The 23,337-nt window shown below is 35.3% G+C and overlaps 4 protein-coding genes across 4 annotated transcripts; 3 read left to right on the top strand and 1 right to left on the bottom strand.

Moving 5' to 3' along the window:
• The first annotated feature begins 5,289 nt into the window (after positions 1-5,289).
• On the top strand, positions 5,290-11,751 carry LOC113849406 (ATP-dependent RNA helicase DEAH12, chloroplastic-like). The gene is made up of 3 exons (XM_027479305.1): positions 5,290-6,328; positions 6,909-10,035; positions 10,311-11,751. Exons 1-3 carry the CDS (start codon positions 5,489-5,491, stop codon positions 11,522-11,524), a joined length of 5,181 nt encoding a protein of 1,726 aa, XP_027335106.1. The 5' UTR covers positions 5,290-5,488; the 3' UTR covers positions 11,525-11,751.
• LOC113849407 lies at positions 10,673-13,120 on the bottom strand. The gene has a single exon (XM_027479306.1). It carries the CDS (start codon positions 12,566-12,568, stop codon positions 11,975-11,977), a length of 594 nt encoding a protein of 197 aa, XP_027335107.1. The 5' UTR covers positions 12,569-13,120; the 3' UTR covers positions 10,673-11,974.
• Positions 13,121-15,012: 1,892 nt separating this feature from the next.
• On the top strand, positions 15,013-16,062 carry LOC113851306 (RING-H2 finger protein ATL54-like). Its single transcript, XM_027481770.1, has one exon. It carries the CDS (start codon positions 15,013-15,015, stop codon positions 16,060-16,062), a length of 1,050 nt encoding a protein of 349 aa, XP_027337571.1.
• A 1,746-nt stretch (positions 16,063-17,808) lies between these two features.
• Positions 17,809-22,311, top strand: LOC113850546 (probable glucan 1,3-beta-glucosidase A). The gene is made up of 10 exons (XM_027481116.1): positions 17,809-18,042; positions 18,166-18,281; positions 18,389-18,508; positions 19,547-19,732; positions 20,077-20,235; positions 20,606-20,775; positions 20,871-21,026; positions 21,313-21,665; positions 21,833-22,012; positions 22,095-22,311. The coding sequence occupies exons 1-10, from the start codon at positions 17,952-17,954 to the stop codon at positions 22,175-22,177; spliced, it is 1,614 nt and encodes a 537-aa protein (XP_027336917.1). The 5' UTR covers positions 17,809-17,951; the 3' UTR covers positions 22,178-22,311.
• The last annotated feature ends 1,026 nt before the right edge of the window (positions 22,312-23,337 follow it).

Here is a 23,337-nt window from a genome sequence, read left to right on the forward strand (position 1 = left end):
TATTGGAGAAAGCTGTATATGACACCCATACAATTTAGACGACTTTTTTTTTCTTTTATTAACGAATGTCATACAATTTCAGCCACCATATAGCAATTCAATTTCAAACATGTACGAAAATTGCTCAAGCCTGTGAGTAATTGGGTTGATAAATCGGAATAGGCATATTATTTGAATTCATGTATGGGTTTAGTGCTTGTTTGGATGAGTGTGAAAAGCCTATAAACTGAAGTTTGAAGAAGTAAAGTATGGTTTAACAATTATATGATATAATTAATTCTGTTTCTAAACTTATATTTAAATTAATGTGATAAATTATAACGTGTATTTAGTTGAAAAATTTATATTGAGTATTAGTGTAAACTTTTTTAAGCAAAAAGTTTTTAGAAACATAAATTACATTACTTCAAACTAATTTTTAAATAAAAATACTTCTAAAAAATAAAGTTTATTCAAAATTATCGTTGCAAACAACCTCTAAACACACTTAATTTCATTTGCTCGTGCTGGACTCCTTAAACAGGGAAGAAAAAACTTTTGAAATGGCATTAGGCAGGCACTTTTGTATCCTCCTGAACCAGAAATTTGTTGTCTTTACATGGCAAAAGGAAACCCACCAAATTGTCATAGCAAAGTGAATCAGAGTCAGACCCACGTTAACGTTCCCTAAACTCGTGACACACATGACATAGGTACAAGTAAATTCCGTGTATTCCAGCTTTCACATTGGTCATATCTAAGGTGTACTATATAATGTGTTCCATTCCAATGTCTCCTATCCTACGCAATTCAATCTCTCTTCTTAAAGCAGTTACGTGCCCAACAGTGCCAGCCAGGCATGAATGGTAGGGAAACACAGTTTCATCATAAAAGTATGGCCATCACTCGTCAGCACTCACTGGAGCCCACTGCCATCCACAAAAACACCAAATAGAAATAACAAAGAGACATTTTTAACGTGTGTATTAAAAGCATACAATAAAAATTTGCGTCTATTTCAAAGAATTTATCATTCATAACTTATTAACTTATCATTCTTGTATATTTAGAGTGAGAGTTTTGCTCCCAAGTGTTATCAGTAAAAAACAATAAACACTTAAATAACTTGTGTTTATCCAAACAAGTTTCTATATATTAATCAATCAAATTAAATACTATAATTTTTAATAAAAAATTTACTATTATTTATTAACTTTTTTATATTTCCTTTTCATGTGCATGTTAGAAAAATTCAAAAAACAAAGTGGCCAGCTTTATGAGAATTGGGATCAGTTTTGTTAAATGACAACAACACGTGTGAGGTGGGCTCATAATGCAGTACAGAAATTAACTCAATGAAAAGGCACTGTTACGTTCTGATGAGTTGTGTAAGAACATGTGCATGCAGTTGTATGCAGCGAGAGGGAAGAGCCACGCAATGTGTTTATGTGGACCTACATCAACTTATGATAAAAGAACCCTATAACACACAGCTTTTCTTTATGCTTTGCTATCTTAGCAACATTATTATAAATATACTTCACTTCTTTCACATGTCACGAACCCTCTTCTAACATATATATATTCGTTATTATAAATGTGAACCCTATCCAAGAACGGATAATGGATTGTGGATATGTATAGAAGCTTTCAACAATGCTGCAACTCTGCATGGTCACTGGGGCATGGGACATATTCATTGGTGTCGCTGACTTTCACAAAAGTTTCTGAATAACACTGTTCGTTTTTCCTTACACTAATAATTTCTAAATGGATATCCGAAGAATCTAACTTCTAAAGCAAGTTAAATTGTTGATGTATGTTTGATTATTAATCATTCCCTCGCAAAAGCTGAAAAAGAATCTCAAACTATAATAATTAGAAGATAAAGATACAGATGGAGTTTTACTTCAATATGCTAATGATTGAATCGATGACTAACACAAAATGAAATAATGAGAACGAAAGATGCATCAGATGAATCCGGTCATCTCGATCGACATTAATCAAGACAGTATTTGAACTTTGAGCATATGTCATGAAAACCAGAAAAAAGAGAACAGAAATTTACGAATTTTTAATATGGCGGAAGAAACGTTTTCCGGTTGTAGAGAAGAAATTAATGCCAAAAGCAAGAAAGTCCCAAAGAGTGGCTAATTGTTAATTTATCAGTTTCGACAGTGAAACATTCAACTTTGATTATGTATGTGATATATTATTGCGTATAAATAAATATATATTAAAAAAAGATTATCTCAAATTAGTGTTAAAGATTGGTTTATCTAAAGATATAAAAGCCAGTTTAATTTATTGAGAAAAGACTTATCGTCTACGTCATTTAACGCTGCCAATTACATCATTGCCAGTGTCTAGAGTCAGATAAACAATTATGTTATTGAAAAATATTCTTCAATTCAATATAATATATAGCAAATGTACCTCAAAAATATAATTGTTTTCTTTAATTGTTTTTCACATAGGACAGCCACCTAAGGCAGGACCCACAACGATGCCAACACTATCCCGTAAAACTCGAGCGACTGCCAATGCCTCCAAAGACGAACCACATCAGTTGGAACACACAAGACAACCGGTTCTACAAGGATAGGTCAATTCTATCCTCCAAGTGGTAGGAATTGATAATTCCCAGCGATGTAAGAATTATTTAATTTGAGAAATTGTCAATTGAATTGAATGAATCGTTATTAAATTGTAGGAATTAAGAAAAAAATGTTATGATTATACCTTGAAGGTTGGATAATGGTACATGAGTTTAACATACCCGAAACTCCATGCACGATTAAATCTTTTTTGGAGCCCTTGATATGCTAATCCAGTAATAGGAATTGAAAGGAAAAAGCTACTTCAGTTAGCAATTTCATGAATCTGAAGATTGGTGGAAACCAAAGTTAACACTAGATTAGCAAAAACCTCATGAATCTCACCAAACCTCAGAATGATGAATTAAACGATCACATGGGTTTGAGTGATTTCATTAGGTTCAATGCTTTAGAAAGTAGGAAAGAGATGTACCTTTTTGTTTTGCTAGTTTCGTGGGCCTGCCAGTTTCTGTGTATAGAATCCATCAAGAATGTACAACGAAGAAAAAATTGGGAGAAAAACAAATATGAAAGTAACATATGAAGAAAAGATTTGATAATGAGTCAAACTTTGTCTGACAGCGCATGACCCTTAGTGGTAGGCAGCTTTCTTTTTTGTTTTCTTTTTCTGATTTGTGAGTGCTCTCCAAAGACTCCCTGAAAAAGTTATGGGGAAACAGAATCTTGACTGAGCACTTCAATTTTTCATCATCTTTTCTACAAAAGTAAACAATTTGTCTCCCGTTTTTGGAATTTTTTTCATCTTCTTATGGCTTATCATCAGTATTACTATTGAAAACAACGTGTATTATAATAATGCCTGTGATAAAAAAAAAATGTTATCTGATGCTGATTTAACTGTTATTTGACTGTGATCTTAAAAAAACTACTGGATTGTGAAAAAACTTGTGCCACATCGTGATTTCATTATAAAAATTTCACTGTGATTTAAATTCGTTTTAGTTACCTTATTTATGAATCATAAGTACTTTTTTCAGTGTCGTTTATAAATACAATACTCACATGTCAAATATTATTCAGCTTTGATTTTGCATGTTTGGTTTCATCGGTTGAATTTTTTTTTAGTTAATATTTTGATTTTTTATTTTAGAAATGTTGTATTTCTTTTAAATTACTATTTTTCTTAATGTGTTTATGACTTACAAAGCTTATTTGTTAATATGTATCGGTTATTTATCAGTTAAATAAGATCTTATTTTTATTATCAGATGCATAAAAATATTATTTAATAAAGAGTCATTTTTTAACATTCTATTCCACAAGTAAAACAAGTAATAATTTTACCGTTTCTTTCTCTTCACCTTCTTTCATATTTTCCTCATACTAAACACATAAAAAAATTATTTATTTTTATTATTTTCTTTTTTATCTTTGCTATATTATTGTCTTTCTCAAACTTAACAAGGATACAAAACGTTCTATCAAATCTATTTGGGCTGAGGATCCCAATATTCATTTCGCCACCGTTGGTGATAGGCATTTCTAGCTAGGTGTAGCTTGGCCCAATGGGCTTGGTCCTGATTGGCCCAGTAAAACAGTTTTGACCTATGATGCTACTGGATTCATGACAAGTGTTGGGTTTGCCTGGTCAGGCATTAATTTTTTGGGGGCTACCAATGGTGGATGGGCTTGGACCCATTGAATCACGTATGGTCCACGCTTTTGTTAAATTAAAAGTATTGCAGTGCGTAAAATCCATTTACCATCATTACTTAAAAAAAAATAATTTACCATATAACATCACTATTTTGAAATTTAATAAATTTTATAAATTAAAGAATTCACTAAATAAAAAAGTAAAAAAACAGTATTGATTTTTTTTGTAAAATTTGTTATCATAATGTTTTAAAAAATACTATTAATACACTTTTATCATAACATTTAATAAATTTTAACATAATATCTTCTTTTAATTTCTTTAATATTTTTCATCTTTTACATTAATAGTGGGGGGAGTCACGAGAATGTGACCCCCTTAAGTTTCATCGAGCAAAGTGACAAATGTACACTACACACGAGAGAGAGAGAACGTACAACAAACACACCAGTAATCTATTCCACGCCACACCCCAACTTCCAACCTTTATTTATTACTCACGCCGTTCATTTAATATAATACACGTGTATTATGATAATAAATAATTATAGTACTCAAATATTATTATTAAAAGCATTCGAATTATTATAATTATAAATGATAATTAATTTTTCAATTCGTTAGTTATAAATTTTCAATTAGATAAAAGTCTTATTAAAATAAATAATAAATACGTTTTGTTGTTTTAAAATAATAATTTTGATTAAATAAAAAATGATCAAATGAAACTAATACACCGTGGAAGAAGTAAAATATAGAAATAAACATGCCTTTTCCTCTTCTGCAAGCCTACTAAATATTTCCGAAACGGAATTGAAATAAAAAATGTTAAAAAGGGTTTTCGTGTGACAAATTTTCAATTACCGAATCCCTAAATTAAATTGACGTAAATGTAGCGAAAATATAAAATATTTGAATTTTTATTTTTAATAAAAAAGGAATGTTAACATAATTAAATAAAATTTAAAGGCTTAAAGGCGCACTACCAAAACAAATCTACTTTTACACAAAGCATAGATTAAATTGGGTCAATAAAAAAGTAAAAAAGAAGGAAAATAAGAAAGGAGAAAAAAGAGGGAAGAGTGAGAAGAGTGAGTGACACGACCAAAGACCAAGAAGACGACCGACGCAAAGCACAACACAGGCACCACAAAAATCCAAGCCTTGATCTCTCTCTGTCTCTAACTCTTTCCTTAACACTGAAACGCACACACACCTTGTGTGTTCACTACACTTCATAGTTTGCTCGGTTAGGGTTTCATCTTTCATCGTTCAACGCAATTGCTTCGCCATGAAGAAAACCCCTCACCCCAACCCCTACGCCACCATGCGCCGCCGCGACTTCCCTCGTCAACCACCCCAAGCCGGTTCCAATCCCCTCCCCGTCAACCGTTCCTACCATCACTGGAAGTCCCGATTCCCCCCCAACGCCCGATTCGACCGTCCACCGGAGCGAAATTTCGTCGTCGAGCTCCGCCTTGGTCGCCGCGCCCTCCGCCGCGACCACGTCGAGGCCTTGATTGACAAATGCGTGTCCAAGCCGGAGTACTTCTCGTTCTACCCCGGCGACTCGGTCGCCGCCGCGCTCAATTACCGGCGGTGGGAGGACGCGCGCGACGCCGTCGTTTGGTTCTGGGAATCGCGCCTCACCGAGGTTCACGATTTCTCGCCGGTGGTGGCCTCGAACGTTGTCGACAGGGTGGACTTGGAAGGTCGCCTCCGAAGCGTGTTCGCGAAGCACGTGAAGGGGTTGATGGAAGGCAAGGAGATGAAGCGTTGGGTAGCTGAAAGGGAACGGTTATCGAAAGAGATTGCGAGTGTTAGGAGTTTGCTGGGTACGCGATTGCCAATTGGTGTCAACCTGCAGATGATGATGAAGAAGAAAGGACTTGTTACTGAGAAGAATTTGGTTGAAAGGAGAATAAAGGAGTTTGAGTGTGCAATGGAGTGCGTGTTGAAGTATCTGGAGGAGGATGAGGTTGTTGATGTTCTTTCCGTGTTTAGCTTTAATGGAAGTTTTGATTGGAAGCGGATTCACTGCATGATCACCAGGGAGTGTCAGAGACTTGATGATGGATTGCCAATTTATGCTTATCGGAGGGATATTATTCGCGAAATCCACCGTCAACAGGTATGAAGATTGAAAATCAAAAGTTGTTCTGGAACTTTAGTATTGTGGTTTGTGCGCAGAATTTGAGTTTTATTGGCAGGGGATATTATAAACGGTTTTTCTAATGTGTGTTCAAGGCAACATAATATGAATTTATGTATATAAATTTTTATTGGAAATTACAGGATGTCCCATAATCTGATGCGTTTATAACTCTGATGCACTGGTATGCTAGAAAGGTTAGCTTATGCGTGTCGTATTCATGTCAGATACGGACACATGTACAATATGCTTGCATCTGTGTCCTAGGCGTATCTTCTACTATTTATTTATTAGGAATATATTTTTCATTTTATAGAATTTATTGGAATATTTCCGTATTTTAGGGATTTTTCTTTTGTAGAAGTCTTATTTAATTAGCTAAGACTTTATCAAGGTTATCATAAAATATTCATTATGCATACATAGATATAAGTGTTGTCATACCTTCACCCGTATTATAATTTCCTATAAAAACTTATTTAATTGGACACTCATTAGAAAAGCTATACTTCATTTTTTTATGTAGATAATTTTTGTCTGTTCTGGTGATTTTATACAGATAATGGTGTTAATTGGGGAGACCGGTTCTGGCAAGAGTACACAGTTGGTACAGTTCCTTGCCGATTCAGGCATTGGCGCTGATGAATCCATTGTATGCACCCAGCCTCGCAAGATTGCTGCCAAATCATTGGCTCAAAGAGTCCAGGAAGAAAGCAATGGATGTTATGAAGACTATTCAATCAAATGTCGTTCTACATTTTCATCCATGCACAAGTTTGATTCCAGGATAACATTCATGACCGATCACTGTTTACTGCAGCACTACATGAGTGATAAAAATTTGTCTGGGGTCTCGTGCATCATAATTGATGAGGCGCATGAAAGGAGCTTAAACACTGATCTACTGTTGGCATTGTTAAAGAGTTTACTTTGTAGGAGGGCTGAAATGCGGCTTATCATTATGTCTGCTACAGCCAATGCAATGCAGCTATCGGATTACTTCTATGGTTGTGGAATTTTTCATGTGCTGGGGAGATGCTTTCCCGTAGATATCAGATATGTTCCTTCTGACCATGCAGGACATTCTGGTTCTGCTGTTGTTGCTTCGTATGTTTCTGATGTGGTGAGAATGGCAACTGAGATTCACAAAACAGAAAAGGAGGGAACTATTCTAGCCTTTTTGACATCACAGATAGAAGTAGAATGGGCATGTGAAAAGTTTGGAGTTCCTTCTGCAGTTGCTTTGCCCTTGCATGGAAAACTTTCATCTGAAGAGCAATTTCATGTTTTTCAGAATTACCCTGGAAAAAGAAAGGTCATATTTTCAACAAATCTTGCAGAGACATCACTTACAATTCCTGGTGTTAAGTATGTGATAGATTCTGGGTTGGTTAAAGACAGTAGATTTGATCCTGGCAGTGGTATGAGTGTACTAAAAGTTTGCTGGATCAGCCGGAGTTCTGCTGATCAACGTGCTGGTCGTGCTGGGAGGACTGAACCTGGTACGTGCTATAGGCTGTATTCGGAAGCTGATTATCATTCTATGGAACTAAATCAAGAGCCTGAGATTCGAAGAGTTCATCTTGGTGTAGCAGTTTTGAGGATCCTTGCTTTAGGTGTGAAGAATGTGCAGGATTTTGATTTTGTGGATGCTCCAAGTCCTACCTCTATTCAGATGGCAATTAGGAATCTAATTCAATTAGGAGTCATTGAAGTGACCAATAATGTTCACGAATTAACTTCTGAGGGGAGGTGCTTGGTAGGAATGGGAATTGAACCCAGGCTTGGTAAACTTATTCTTGGCTGTTTCAAACAATGTTTGGGCAGAGAAGGTATTGTCCTTGCTGCTGTGATGGCCAATGCTAGTAGCATTTTTTGCAGAGTTGGTACTGAAGATGACAAAAAAAGATCTGACTGTCTTAAAGTGCAGTTTTGCCATTGTGACGGTGACCTCTTTACTCTTCTCTCTGTGTACAAGGAATGGGAAACTTTGCCACCAGAAAAGAAGAACAAGTGGTGCTGGGAAAACAGCATCAATGCCAAATCTTTGAGGAGGTGCCAAGACACAATTTTGGAGTTAGAAGCATGTCTTGAGCGTGAACTTGACCTTATTACACCATCATACTGGCGTTGGCACCCTTATATTCCCTCTGATCATGATAAGAATTTGAAAAAGGTTATACTGTCCTCGCTTGCTGAGAATGTAGCCATTTTCTCTGGCTCAAATCACCTTGGTTATGAGGTGGCACAAACTGGAAAACATGTCCAACTACACCCATCTTGTTCATTGCTTGTGTTTGCTCAGAAACCGAGTTGGGTTGTTTTCAGTGAGCTTCTTTCAGCTTCTAGTCAATATTTGGTCTGTGTAAGTGCTTTTGACTTTCAATCATTACACAGTCTCTGCCCTGCTCCTTTGTTTGATGTTTCCAAACTGGCAGAGCGACAGTTGCGAATGAGGACGCTGACTGGTTTTGGCTGTATTCTTCTCAAGAGATTTTGTGGGAAAGCAAACAGTAATTTACTTGCCCTTGTTTCACGTATAAGGAAAACTTGTATGGATGAGCGCATCTTCATTGAAGTGAATGTTGACCAGAATGAAATCCAGCTCTATGCCACTTCTAATGATATGAATATGGCCCTTGGGCTGGTTAATGATGTTTTAGAGTATGAGAAAAAAATGTTAAGTGCTGAATGCATGGAAAAATTTTTGTATCATGGTTCTGGTTTCTCTCCACCTGTAGCTTTGTTTGGGTCTGGTGCTGAGATAAAGCATTTGGAACTTGAGAAACGTTCCTTGAGTGTTGATGTGTGTCACCCGAAGAGAAGTGCAATTGATGACAAGAAGCTCTTAATGTTTTTTGGCAAAAATACCTCTGGTTGTATCTGCTCTGTGCACAAATTCACAGGCATGATTAAGGATGAGGATGGAGAAAAGTGGGGCAGGATAACATTTCTGTCCCCTGAAGCTGCCAGAAGAGCTGCTGAGCTAGATGGTGAAGAGTTTTGTGGCTCCCCCTTGAAAATTATTCCTGCACAACTGGGAGGAGATAAAATATTTTCATTTCCTGCTGTTAAAGCAAAAATTTGTTGGCCTCGGAGGCCTAGCAAGGGATTTGCCATAGTTAAATGTGATATAAAGGATGTCAATTTTATTCTGAGAGATTTCTATAACCTTGCTGTCGGAGGAAGGTATGTTCGATGTGAAATTGGCAAAAAGTCTATGGACAGTATTGTGGTAAGTGGGCTGGACAAAGAGCTCTCAGAAGCTGAAATACTGGATGCACTGAGAACTGCTACAAGTAGAAGGATTCTGGATTTTTTCTTGGTGAGAGGAGATGCTGTTGGAAATCCGCCATGTAGTGCTTGTGAAGAGGTGCTCCTAAAGGAAATTTACCCCTTTATGTCCAAAAGAAATCCTCAAATTGGTTCATGCCGAGTTCAGGTGTTTCCACCTGAGCCAAAGGATGCTTTCATAAGAGCTTTAATCACTTTTGACGGAAGATTACATTTGGAGGCAGCAAAAGCTTTGGAGCAAATTGAAGGGAAGGTTTTGCCTGGATGTCTTTCATGGCAAAAGATAAAATGCCAGCAATTGTTTCATAGTTCCTTGACATTTCCTGTTCCAGTGTATTGTGTGATTAAAGAACAACTGGATAAAGTACTTGCAGGCTTCAACAATTGTAAAGGTACCATTTTTTTCCTTTTCTTTTGTGGAGGCTTGGAAGTTGTTATTCATCTTTTGATGCACTTTTTAATGATAATTACTTTCAAATCTACTTGGCTGCATCATAATATTTCATAGATACTGTTGCTGAGTTTCATTTAATTTCTAAAGTTGATTAATATTCATAAATGGGCGATCCATGGTTTACTGGAAGCTTGTTTATATTGAGGTTGCTTGATTTAAAATTTTTTCTTATTAAAGTTTGACAGCTGACAATAATTTTTATTCTTGATTAAGGTCTTGAGTGGAGCCTAGAGAGGACACTTAATGGTTCCCACCGAGTGAAGATTACAGCCAATGCCACGAAGACAGTGGCAGAATTTAGAAGACCTCTTGAAGAACTATCGAGGGGAAAAACAATTGAACATGACAGCCTCACCCCTGCAGTTCTACAGCTCATGTTGTCCAGGGATGGCTTTAATCTTAAAAGGTCATTGCAGCAAGAGACTGGAACTTATATTCTTTTTGACAGGCAAAACCTGAATTTACGGGTGTTTGGTTCTCCGGACAAGATTGCTTTGGCTCAGCAGAAGGTGATTCAATCCCTACTCTCTCTCCATGAAGGAAAGCAGTCAGAAATCCATCTGAAAGGGAAGGATCTACGTCCTGACTTAATGAAGCAAGTGATTACGAATTTTGGGCCAGATCTCCATGGACTAAAAGAGAAGGTACCAGGGACAAATCTTACGCTCAGCACACGCCGCCAGATAATCTTTCTTCACGGTAACAAGGAGTTGAAACCAAGAGTAGAGGAAATAATTTTTGAGATTGCAAGTTCAAGCCATCATTTGGTTGAGAATTTTGACACAGGACCTAATTGTCCTATTTGCTTGTGTGAGGTTGATGATGGATACCGGCTTGAAGGCTGTGGTCATGTGTTCTGCCGGTTGTGTCTAGTGGAACAATGTGAATCTGCTATAAAAAACCAAGGTAGTTTCCCAATATGTTGCACTCACGGGGGCTGTGGAGAACATATTCTACTTACAGATTTGAGATCTCTCTTATCAAGTGATAAGGTGGAGGAACTTTTCAGGGCTTCTTTGGGAGCTTTTGTGGCATCCAGTGGGGGAACTTACAGGTTTTGTCCTTCTCCTGACTGCCCCTCAATTTATCGGGTTGCAGATCCTGGGACAGCTGGCGAACCATTTGTTTGTGGGGCATGTTTTTCAGAGACATGTACCAGGTGCCACTTAGAGTGTCATCCATACATTTCTTGTGAGAGATATCGAGAATTTAAGCAAGATCCGGACTCATCTCTGAAGGAGTGGTGCAAAGGGAAAGAACAAGTTAAGAGCTGCTCGGCCTGTGGATATGTAATTGAGAAGGTTGATGGGTGCAACCACGTTGAGTGCAAGTGTGGAAAGCATGTCTGCTGGGTTTGCTTGGAGTTCTTTAGTAGTAGTGATGAATGTTATAACCATTTGAGAAATATACACATGGCCATCATATAAAGTGTCATTTGCGTACTTTTTTGTTTAGATATGTAAATTTAGCGTAGTGGTATATACCCTATACATAGAAGTAGGAAAATGTACAGCTTAAATGTAAATAGATAAGTTATTGCATCTTCCTTCCAATGCAAGGAGGTTATAGCATATAAGTTGCATCATGTATATTGGGTGTGAGTTGTGCTCTTCTGCTATGCATATCTAACATCATTTGTCTTCCAAGACACGTTCAATACGGCTGGGAAAGTGGCTTTTTACCTTTGCAAACAATAACTATCATATTAATCTATTAAATGAGAGGAAAGAGAGAAGAATTGATTAATACTCAGATTAGCACAAAATAATATAATCAGTTGGTTACGAAGTTATATTTTTGTATAAATAAAGCAAAAAACTGTTTATGAAGATCATCTTCCATGTATCAACACGGTTCCAAAGGCAGCATAGGGCTATTTACAGATAGTATCTGCAAGCAAGGGCAGTGGTGACTCCAATTCCTAAGGAAAGAACCAAAGCCAGAACCCAGGTGACACTTGACGATTCTTCTTCATGGCCATCTCCATTGGATGATCCTCCAGCACCGCTTTGTTGCTGCAGCCACAGGGATTGTTGCAAGTGCAAAACTTGAAGCTCAAGCAATCTCACCTGTTGGCGATACCCAAACAAGTGCATCGCCTCCTCCAACAAAACCATAGAAAGATCATCACTTTCTTTTCTCAGAGTTGCAGCCTTCTTTTCTGCCTCTCTGGCACGTGTCTGAGATGCTTGCAGCGCCTTAAGAAGTTCCATTTTATCCCTTTCATCATCACCATTTTCAATTCTGTAAGCACCAGAGTGTTTGCTGTCTAGCTCTTCATCTTTACCTGCAATGTCATAGACCCTATTCATGGAGAATATGACACTCTTATCTGAACCCATGAAAACCTTGGAAGGTGGAGGAAGATCACAGTTCTGCATGAGGTCAAACCCTGCAGGCTTATGAGAAACTGTGAAACCCATAATCTCATTTCTTGATCTTTGAGTAACCTTCTTTTGTTGGCCTCCCATTAAAATTCCAATCTTTTTGTGATTACAAGTTGGTACTTGAAGGTAGATTTATAGGTTAATTTCTAAACTGGAGAATTTGAAGTATGATGCAGTTTGAGGCGTGGAAGGCAAAGGTGGTTGGTTTGTGAAGTTGGTGGTGGAGTGAGAGCATTGAATTTAAGGGAAAAAAAGCGTTATGATAAAGGCAGTAATTTTCGTGATTAGGAATTTGATTGTTGTGTAAGTTTGCCTCTGATGTGATGGCTTAGGAAATTCGTTGCTTGGGCGTTTCGTCCAATTAGATTAAATTACCACTTGCCACACCACCATTCAGCAAGATTTTGATTCCCATCTAATTAAACTATTGCCACTACCACACATTATTTCCTTTCTTTCCTCCAATCCTCCCTTTTAAATCCATAAAAATTATGAATCTTTTTGTCCAAATATGGTATTCAATTTTAAAGGTTAGAAAATATAACCAAAATATGTCAACTGACCAACCCACCTTCTGTGAGGAACCCATTTTGTTTTGATTCTCCTGCTTTTACTACTAATATATAACTGAGTATCGTTAATCTAAATCCTTTAAGAATCTAATTTTTTTTTATGGAAAAGTATACGATTATAATAAAATATAATAAATATTTTTTAATAAATTTTTATTATTATTAGTTGTTTATTTTTAACTTTTAATAAAATCTTGTATAATTATGCTGATGAAGGTTGAAGAATTAATGAACTCAATTTGAGAACAGGACAAGCAGCATGGCTTCCTCAAAGTCCAAACCTAGGAAACGTTCTGCTTTTCTTGTCTGACTGAGGAAAAAGTAAACTATTTAAAAGATTAATAATATTTAAGTGTATATTATATTTTTTAAGAAAGTGTTGATTCAATATTAAGATGGATTTTGGAGAAGAGACAAGAGAAGAAAATGCATTGCGAGATTTAAATCAGCATACTTTCGAAGGAAATATGTCAGCAAAATGAACTCGAAAAAGTTATCTTGAAGTTTCATTGATGCTGCCGCACACAATGCGACCCAGCCGTCATAAATAATTGATATATACTAATTAGTGGTTGAATACATATATTACATCTTCTAAAGTCTAAACTACGCCGTCGTTATAATGAATTGTAATGAATTAATTAGTAGCTAAATATATATAATTACATAGTGCAATGTCTAAACTACTTAAGTATCCTGTCATAAAAAAAGACTTTCTGGATCATAGCACAAGTAACGAATATTCTAAAAAAAAACTCTTGACCATTTATTTCGAATATATTTATATAAATTTTAAATGCACTAATTTAGATTAATTATACATTTCCTGATATATTTATTAATAGTGCTAGAAAAAAATGATAAAGACAAAGTTTGAAGAGAGAGAAAAATAAAGGTTATATTTTTCCTGAAGGGAAGGGGAAGGGAAGTCAAGATATTCATATAAATTTTGTCCTTGCTAGTTTTCTAATAAATTTAAGATAGATTTATATTAAAAATTAGCAGAAAATCAAAATATTAAATAATAATTTACATTACAAATTAAGATTTGTGAAGATAAAATCAATCAAAGGTAAACAGGTTTGAAAGAATCAAAGACAAAAAAAAAAAGGCTGCAAGAATATTTGCACTAAGTGTGGGATGCTACTTTCGAAGGTGTTTAATATCTAATAAAATTTGCTCGTGTGGTACCAAATATGACATCTTGGTTCTCCCTCAAATTTTTTTTAGAAACATTTAAAAGAAAAAAAATTGTTGAAAGCATTGAACTATGTTCACAAGATTTATGTTATTATATTCCAAGAATTATAAAAAAAAAATATGAAATAGCTATTTTAAGTGCTGAATGGTTTGTACTCCCAAAATCCTCCATCTGATCCTCTCATTTCTCTTCTCATGTTCCCAACTGAACACCCTTTTGAGTAATTAACACCCTAATGTGAAAACTAGAAAGTATATGTAAGCTTACATCTAGTTTAGTTTTTAAAGCACAAGTTCAGCGTGTTTGAATGCTCAAAACCTTTAGCTTAATACTATCTATTTGAAAGTATTTATAGCTTGGCAACAGGACACATGTGAACACAGAGACACGATTGCATATTGACAAAGATTTTATCTTCCCTTAACATCCCTCCACGGAAGATAACGTGGAAACGACCCAACAAAAGTCCATTGACTTAGATCGAAACAAAGAAAAATCAGTCAGTCACTGAGTAATTGCGTAGGTCTACCAAGGAAAGTGAAATTGCCCCATCAAAGCATCAAAACATGGCTACAAAAATGCCAAAAATTCTACCTAAACAATCTCATCGCTGGTAAACTCTAAGGAGGACCTAAAATCTTCCATGTTCTCTCTATCATTGTGTGCCTTTTCCTCTTGTCTAAATGTTCTAAATTTTCCATTCCCAAGTACTAAAAACTTCGAACATCTTTTCTCTTTCTTGCTATGTTTCCAAGATGAGTTTACATCCTAGAACGCTGTTCCATCCGTACCTTGGTTCAAGTGATACTATCACAGCATGGAGAACCAACCATAGCCCAACACCTTCACCTCTTCACTCACCAGTCTCACTGTCATTTCCGTGGTTCCCTCCCATCCATGATGAAGACCACATGACTCAAAACTATGTACTTATCATTATGGTTGTCATAGCTAGCACTGGTGGTGTAGTCATGTTACTCGTCACCATGTCCAAAATCCTAAGGTACTATAAATCAAGGAGATACTATGTTAGCAGAAGAAACCCACCAATACTATTTGACATTCGTGGAGATTTTTCCTTTTCTAATGATGAGGAACGAGCCATTGCACACCCCATATGGTTCATCTCCACAGAGGGTCTCCAAGAATCCATCATAGACTCCATCACAGTTTGCAAATACAGAAAAGATGAAGGATTGATAGAAGGAACTGAGTGCCTTGTTTGCCTCAGTGAGTTTCAACAAGAAGAAAGTCTCAAACTTTTGCCAAAGTGCAGCCACGCTTTTCATGTACCTTGCATTGATACATGGTTGAGATCACATAAAAATTGTCCCTTGTGCCGTGCCCCTATTGTTCATGAAGCTAGTGGCATTGAACTAGTGAGAACCATAGAGCCTGATCCAAGTTTTTCTGATCTGAATGAATATATAGAAGAAAGTGGAGTGAGGGTTGCTGTTGCAGCTGAAGATCCCAGTGAAGATCATTGTAGCAAGATTAGTTGCCACTCTTCAGTTCCAATTGATTCTGCTTCTGCTGTTACTGCACATGAATTTAGTTCTGTCTCGATGGATTCATCTTCTGCTTCAATAGTATTTTGTGATGCCTTGGATTTAAATTCTGATATAGAAAGTTCAGACTCAGACATCAACTTGGTTAAAAAGAATGTTTCAATTTCAAGTAAGCATGGCAGTGAGAGTTCAACAAACAATGAGAAGCATTTTTCGCTGAGAAGATCTTTTTCACATAACAGAAAATTCATATTTTCCAGACATAGCAGAAGCCATAGTTCAACTCTTCCCCTGTAAACTATTTCTGGCAAAGTCAAGGAAGCAAATTTCAAGGTAGATAAATAATTATTTTTACAAACTTGTGCTCTATATTTGTCTTCCCCTTTTTCCTTTACAAATGCTTGTGTTTCAATATGTTTAATGACCAGAAACAAAATATGCTTAATGTTTTCAATTCTCCACCAGTTATTCTGTGATGCATCCAATGGTTCGATCATGCAAATACTTGTAAACATGATCACCATAGGCTAATAGTATTAAAAAAAACTTTCAACATTATTTCAATATGGTAATTCTATATTATTGGCTACAAGTGACTCACCCATGGTACTGGTATTTTTCTCTACATGCACGAAGAGTACTCATTGATATACTTTTTTAATTAAAAATTATTAAAAATAAAAGAAATACTACATTAAAAAGAATGATACTCATAATTTTTAATTAAAAATATTATAAAAAAATGCATTAAAAAATTGTGTGAGTAACGTTTGTGCAGGAGCAATGGGCATATTCACCAATTGATCAACTTGACCAAAAAGCAAAGTTGAACGCGTAACCCGTGACCGAATAATCCGTTCTTATTATTTTCTCTCTTATATTACGACCTTTCATTTGAGCTTTTCAGGTGATTTTGGAAATAAACAAGACTTTTTTGAATAAGTAGAACTGTGGCAAAATTTACCGTATCCTATTTAAATTATTTATGTTTATGATCTAATTCTTTAAGGTAAAAAGAAAATACAAAATAAGATATTATTGATGCACTTATCTTTAGTTTGAATTAAAATAACTTTAATTTATTACCCAACACATAAATTAATTGACAAACATTAGTTAGCCTGTGATTTCGAATTCGAATGTAACTTTGCTGCCAATTTGATCTTCATCAGCGGCGCAACTTGAGAAAATGTTAGGGGTGGTGATTTTGGTTTATGTTAATTTATTGGAATTGAACAAGCCTGATAAGGAAATAATTGTTTAACCTCGTTTTCTGTACTATTTTTTATATTTATCGTTGTGTAATTTTAAGAATATGAATAATAATAAAGATAACAAATATTTATTTAAAAATAGATCAGAAAATGACCCATTAAAAAATAAAAAGTAAAACGCGATGATCATCCTCTAAACATAACATGACGACAAACGTTACCATAAAGCTCAACTTTTTTATTGAATGAGAATCTAATTTCAGACAACACAACACAACCCAAAAAGATGAACTGAAATTTTCTGCACAAAGTTGAAGCCTATATCATTCGGCTCGGAAGAGCAAGAGAAGAGACTTCAAAAGAACATAACTTTTTTATCTTCTTCAGCTTCGTGCGTTAGCATTAACTGTTTCAAGGTCTCAGTGAATCCTCCATTGAAGATTTAGTAAATAAAGCAAAGGAAACAAACCTGTCCTTTTCAGCACTCCTTCTACTCCAACCTAAGATAATCAAAGCCGAGATACTAATTATTCAGTTAATTATTTAATTAAAATGAACAGTGGAAGAACCCCACAAGCAAAGTTTCCCTTTTCAGTTTACAATCTGTATGTGAACGCTTTTTGCTTTCCCTTTCCCACTCTACAAGGTTGTTCCTTTCTTTTCTCTTATCCTTATTATTCCATTGGCTTCGGTTTTCAATATAATTGGATAGTTTTTTATTTATTATTTTCCCTTTCATGCATTAACCAAGAAATTGAAAGAAGCAATCCCAAAACCCAAATCACCTTCTTATGTTTGTTCACAAAGTTGAATTTGGTATTAACTGAGTGATAAGGAAGGGATTTATTTTGCATAGATTCACCCTCCAAGTTGCACTTCAAGGTGCTTTGGCTTTGATTTTTTCTTGTACATAATTGAGGCTAAGCTTTTTCCCATGATGGATTCTGCATTTTTGCTTTCTGGGTGCTTTTGATGCCCGCATTCTTGATGGGACTTGTTTTTACCAAATGGGCATGTGCATTCTTCTTATTTTGTTGTCTAAACACTTCTGGGGTATATTCAGGTAAGGTAAATTCTGTTACCTGAGAAGTTTCATGCCTTATCCATTGTATATCCTTCCAAGGCAATGTATGGAACCTAGTATCTTACTTGTCTATTTGTGTTGAATGGCCTTGCCTCGTTCAAGTGGAGGGGTTACATGGAGATTCTAAAGTGAGAGGATTGAACTTAGGAGGGTGGCTCGTTATTGAAGGTTGGATCAAGCCTGCACTGTTTGATGGCATTGACAATGGAGACATGCTTGTGAGCTACTTCATGTTTTGTATACTCATTTTACTTTGGAATGCATGATTGTTTTGGCGTTTTAGTAGATTATCTGGTTGATATGTGTGTTGATATTGAAAATGTAGGATGGGACAGAGGTGCAGTTTAAGTCCGTGACATTGCAGAAGTATGTATCAGCAGAGAATGGCGGAGGAATGAATGTGACAGTTAACAGGGATGTCTCATCTTCATGGGAAACCTTCAGGGTAAGATGGCAAGTGTGTGTTTTCTTGTTTTAATTTTCTATTCAGTGTTATATATATTATTGATATGCATCTCTTTTTGTGGCATGATAATAATATGTCAAATGGTTAATCCTAATCCAGTTACTGAATTTATCCATTTCTTATCTAAGTTTATTTATCCATCTGTAGCTTTTCGATTTTATAATACATCTTTTTTTTTTTTAGTATGTGGACTTGAGTATCTTTCAAATTGGAAGTATTTTGTGGCATACTAACAATTTTGGAACCATCCAAGTTGATGTTAGTTGAATAAGTTATGCTTGTGTTAAGCTGGACAGTGGATAATATCCACAAAGGGAAAAAAGTTCAGAAGATAGAAAGTGAAAATAGAGCTTCATTTTTCATATGATCAGCAGTGAGCTATGTGCCAGTGAAATTCTTGGGAACAATGCATCATAAATATTGCTCATTACCATAATGAGTAACCAAACAATCTGATTCAAAACAACTAAAAAATCCTTGTTGTAGAGGATAAAGTTGACTCGATCATTTGAAATACTGTATTATCTTTTCTTACCTAATTCATGCCTACTAATGGTTTATAGTTTGAGTGCATCAGAGTAGTCCACAAGGATGAAATTCCAGTCTGACTTTAGTTTTTAGTTACTTTTAGAATGCAATGCTGGTAAAAGAAATGTTCCCAGGCTCTCTATGATGATAGTTACTTTGGAAGAAATTGGAATTACATACTTTATTCTAGATTGACTGAAGAGTTTGTTTCAGGTTCTTTAGTCTTGATAAGTTCTAATACAGTACATCTGTATGCTAGTGGCCGATATTCTTGGTTGGCATCTCTTCTTCTCTTACTTCCCACATGCTATTATATCTTGAAGGGTGAGGTTACTTCTTTTTTATGTATAATTAAACAAATATGGTAGCCACTAGTAGTTTAGGAGGACTTTAAACATAATGATGGAATTGTAAGATTAGAAATTGTTAAGAGTGATGTATGGAAAACTGGAAGTTTTATTAAATGATTTCCCCTTATTTCTATTGTAGCTATGGAGAGTATCTGCATCAGAATTTCAATTCCGTACCTCCCAAGGCCAATTTCTTACTTGTGATGGTGAAGGCAGCTCTGTCTCTGCAACAGCAAAATCAGCTTCAACATCAGAGACCTATGAAATTGAGCGGAATGAGAAAAATAGGATTCACATCAAGATAAAGGATGGGGTGTACCTTCAGGTTTTCATCCTTCTTTCTACTAAAACAAGTCATTTTGGTTGCATGTAAAATATAATTCTGTTTTCGCAAGACACTTTTGTCATCATGTTGAGCAAAGAATAAAACCAAAAAAACATATAATAACTGCATATTGAACAGAATGTAATATGTTTTATCCATAACTTCACCATGTCATGCCTTGTATAAATCAATTTCAACATTTTATAATGGGTTCTGCTTCAAAAACCAATACTATATTTAAGCATCTATAAGATGGCATATAGAATTATTTTACTCTTTACGGTCACATTAACATCAAACTTTTAACAGATTCACATGATTGAATATTCCACTATATTACGTAGGCTACAACAGATGGTCAGCTTACAGCAGACTACCCAGGTGCACCAGGATGGGACGATAATTCTGGCACATTTGAAATGACGATTGTATCAAATAACTTGCATGGAGATTACCAGCTAGCAAATGGATATGGGCATAGTCAGGCAAAAGACGTTTTTAGGGTAAAATCATGTTACAAATATTTTTTGTATAGTGGCACAATGATGATTTGCTTGAACATGAATTTTTTTCACAGAATATATTTTATGACGTGTGTAAATTTGCAAGGACCAAATGTGTTGTACATTCTAGCAATCACAGTAGTTTTTTTTTTTCTTTTGAGGAGAGGGGGGTTATTCTTTTGTTGTTGCACTGAGGGATCAGAATAAGCTTTCACTTTTTTTTTTCTGTATCTTCGCTTCATCCAACTTATCTTTATTTTATTTACACAAATTCTTTCTATCAGTGAAAGCCATCACATACGTAATACTTACAAAAATAAAATAGCAAATTGTCTTCCCTCTTTGATTGTTCAGCTTTCTGTAACTGCAGAGGCATAGAAATAGCTTTATCACCATAGAGGATTTCAAATTTCTATATAAACATGGAATAAATACTGTGAGGATACCAGTTGGGTGGTGGATTGCTTTTGATCCTGATCCTCCGAGTCCATTTATTGGAGGAAGTCTTGAAGCTCTAGATAATGCATTTACTTGGGCACAGTAGGTTTTGATTTTGCTGTGTTATCATTAAGTTTTTTAGCACAATTGGAACTTTGCTTTTCCTTCTGACATTATGCCTAATTATCATGTTGCAGAGACTATGATATAAAATGCATAATTGACCTTCATGCTGCTCCTGGTTCTCAAAATGGGATGGAACATAGTTCAAGCAGAGATGGATTTACGGGCTGGTCGACTTCTCCAGATTACATTTCAGAGTCATTAAATGTTATTGAATTTTTAGTTTCTAGGTATGTTTTCAGTGTGCAAATATATTCTGACATATTGCTCATGTTATTGAATAACCAACTTACATACCATTGAATATTGGTTTGGATGATAAAATTTCTTCGTTGGGATAAATAAATATATTGAATTAATCTCTTTTTAGTACTGTTATGAAATTCATTATAAAAAACATACAATCTCTTTTAGGAAGAGGCAATGCTATTTTTTATGGGATTCCATCTTTATGGTTAAAACAAATGTTTTGTGAGTCTGTGTTTTACCTTACTAAACAAACATTGTCATTTGCAGATATGCAAGATCTTCTGCCTTGCTGGGAATTGAGCTTTTGAATGAACCATCAGCTTCCACAGTTCCATTAGATGTTTTAATTCCATATTACAAGCAGGGCTACCAAATTGTTCGAAAATACTCGTCGTCAGCTTATGTGATAATCTGCCAGAGAATTGGCATGGCAGATCCTTTGGAACTTTATCAAGCCAACATAGGATCTCACAACTTAGTTTTGGATTTGCATTTCTACAATCTCTTTGACACATTTTTTGTTAATATGAGCGTCGGTGATAACATTCAATACATATACAAAAGCCGCGAAGGTCAACTGCAGGCCTTGAACAATTCAAATGGCCCACTTGTTTTTATTGGTAAGACTCACAGCTCTTCTGACTGTTTGTATGACAGTGCATTAAATGTTTCACAATAACAAACCTCAACTTTGAAATCCTTGAATGCATAAACAAACTTTGTCTGAATTTGAAAAACTCTCTTTTTGCTGCAACTCTCGTTTTTATCTTCTTTAAGGTGATTTCAGGAGAGTGGGTGAATGAGTGGAATGTGACAAGTGGATCCCAAAAAGATTATCAGGACTTTGGAAGAGCACAGTTAGATGTCTATAATGCAGCTTCCTTTGGATGGTCTTATTGGACTCTGAAAAATGATAGGGAGCACTGGGATTTTGAATGGAACATTAGGAACAACTATCTTCTATTAGGTAAATTTGGTGGCTCTGCCACTATTGTTATGTACACTTGTGATATTTGTAAAATTTTAATGCACCCATGTATTTTTTGCAGGTAAATCACCCAGCAAATGGAACTTTAACATTCTAGAATTGTTAGGATTGGCATGCACCTGGTTTTTGCTTCCATTTTTGTGACACAGCTTTTACCAGGACTGAAAGCATATTTTATGCAAAAGTTTCTTCTTTGTTTTTGCCCCCTTTTCTTTTGCCATCCTGTTCAATTTGTTGCAAATTGAAAAATGCAATAATATGGAATATACAAGATTTCTGCATGATGCCTATTCCATAATTTTTGTAACAGCATTTCATGCAAATAATTACAGAGGTTGTATTGTCAAACAGGATGGGCTGGCCCATCCGTTCCATATGGTGTATGTGTTCTGTCGTTGGCCCATAGCCGGGCTGTGCCGGAAAAGATAGCCCAAAGTGGCCCATAAAATGGCCCTGTTCCACTTGCCTTATAGATATTGTTCCATGTTGTCTAATATAAGCAAACGACATGAGGAATCTGAAACAACTCATGCATGCAATTAGATTCTCATTTGAAGAATGCCCCACTGCGGCTTCTTTAAAAAATATCTTCCACTCACCATTGGCTATTAATATCACCTTCCAAATAAAATCAACATCTTTCAAATATTAATGAGGATGGAGAATTATATAAATTAATCATTGTGCTCTAAAATTTGATTCTCTACTCGATTACTTTTGGCATCTGATTTAAATATGAATTTCTAAAGCTGTATGCTTGAGTGCAATTTCTCCAAGTTTGCTTAATCGTAATAACTAACAAGGAGAATATTATGAGCTGTCAATTATGTGCAAAAATTATTAACATGTTGTTAGGTCCTCGCTAATTATATTTATGATATGGTATTTGTTGTGTTGATTTCTTCATCATAAAATGCCCTGCCAGCTATAACTTTTATGTTAATTATAGAGCTTTTAAGCTAAGTTACCAGCAGCCATGGAGAGTATTTGGCAAGAATTTTAGGTTAGATTTTAACTTATTTAACTAGTTTTAAATTATTTAATTAAATTAGATTTATTCAATAAATAATTTATTTTAGTGACATATAATGTTTTTTGAAGTATTATTTTATGTGATCTTTTAGCTTATAAGTTCTTAACTTTTTTTATTCTCTCTTATAATTTCTTCTATGTCAATTTATGTTTGTCAGTTAATTTAGTAGTTAATTTTATTAAAATCTCAACTCAATCATTTAGCTTATCAATTTTTCATTAATATTCTAGTTTTTATATTTTTTTATTTAACTTATCTGTTAAACACTTGC

The sequence above is a fragment of the Abrus precatorius genome, unplaced genomic scaffold (genome assembly GCF_003935025.1).
Source record: "Abrus precatorius isolate BTA unplaced genomic scaffold, Abrus_2018 Scaffold9, whole genome shotgun sequence".
Taxonomy (NCBI): domain Eukaryota; kingdom Viridiplantae; phylum Streptophyta; class Magnoliopsida; order Fabales; family Fabaceae; genus Abrus; species Abrus precatorius.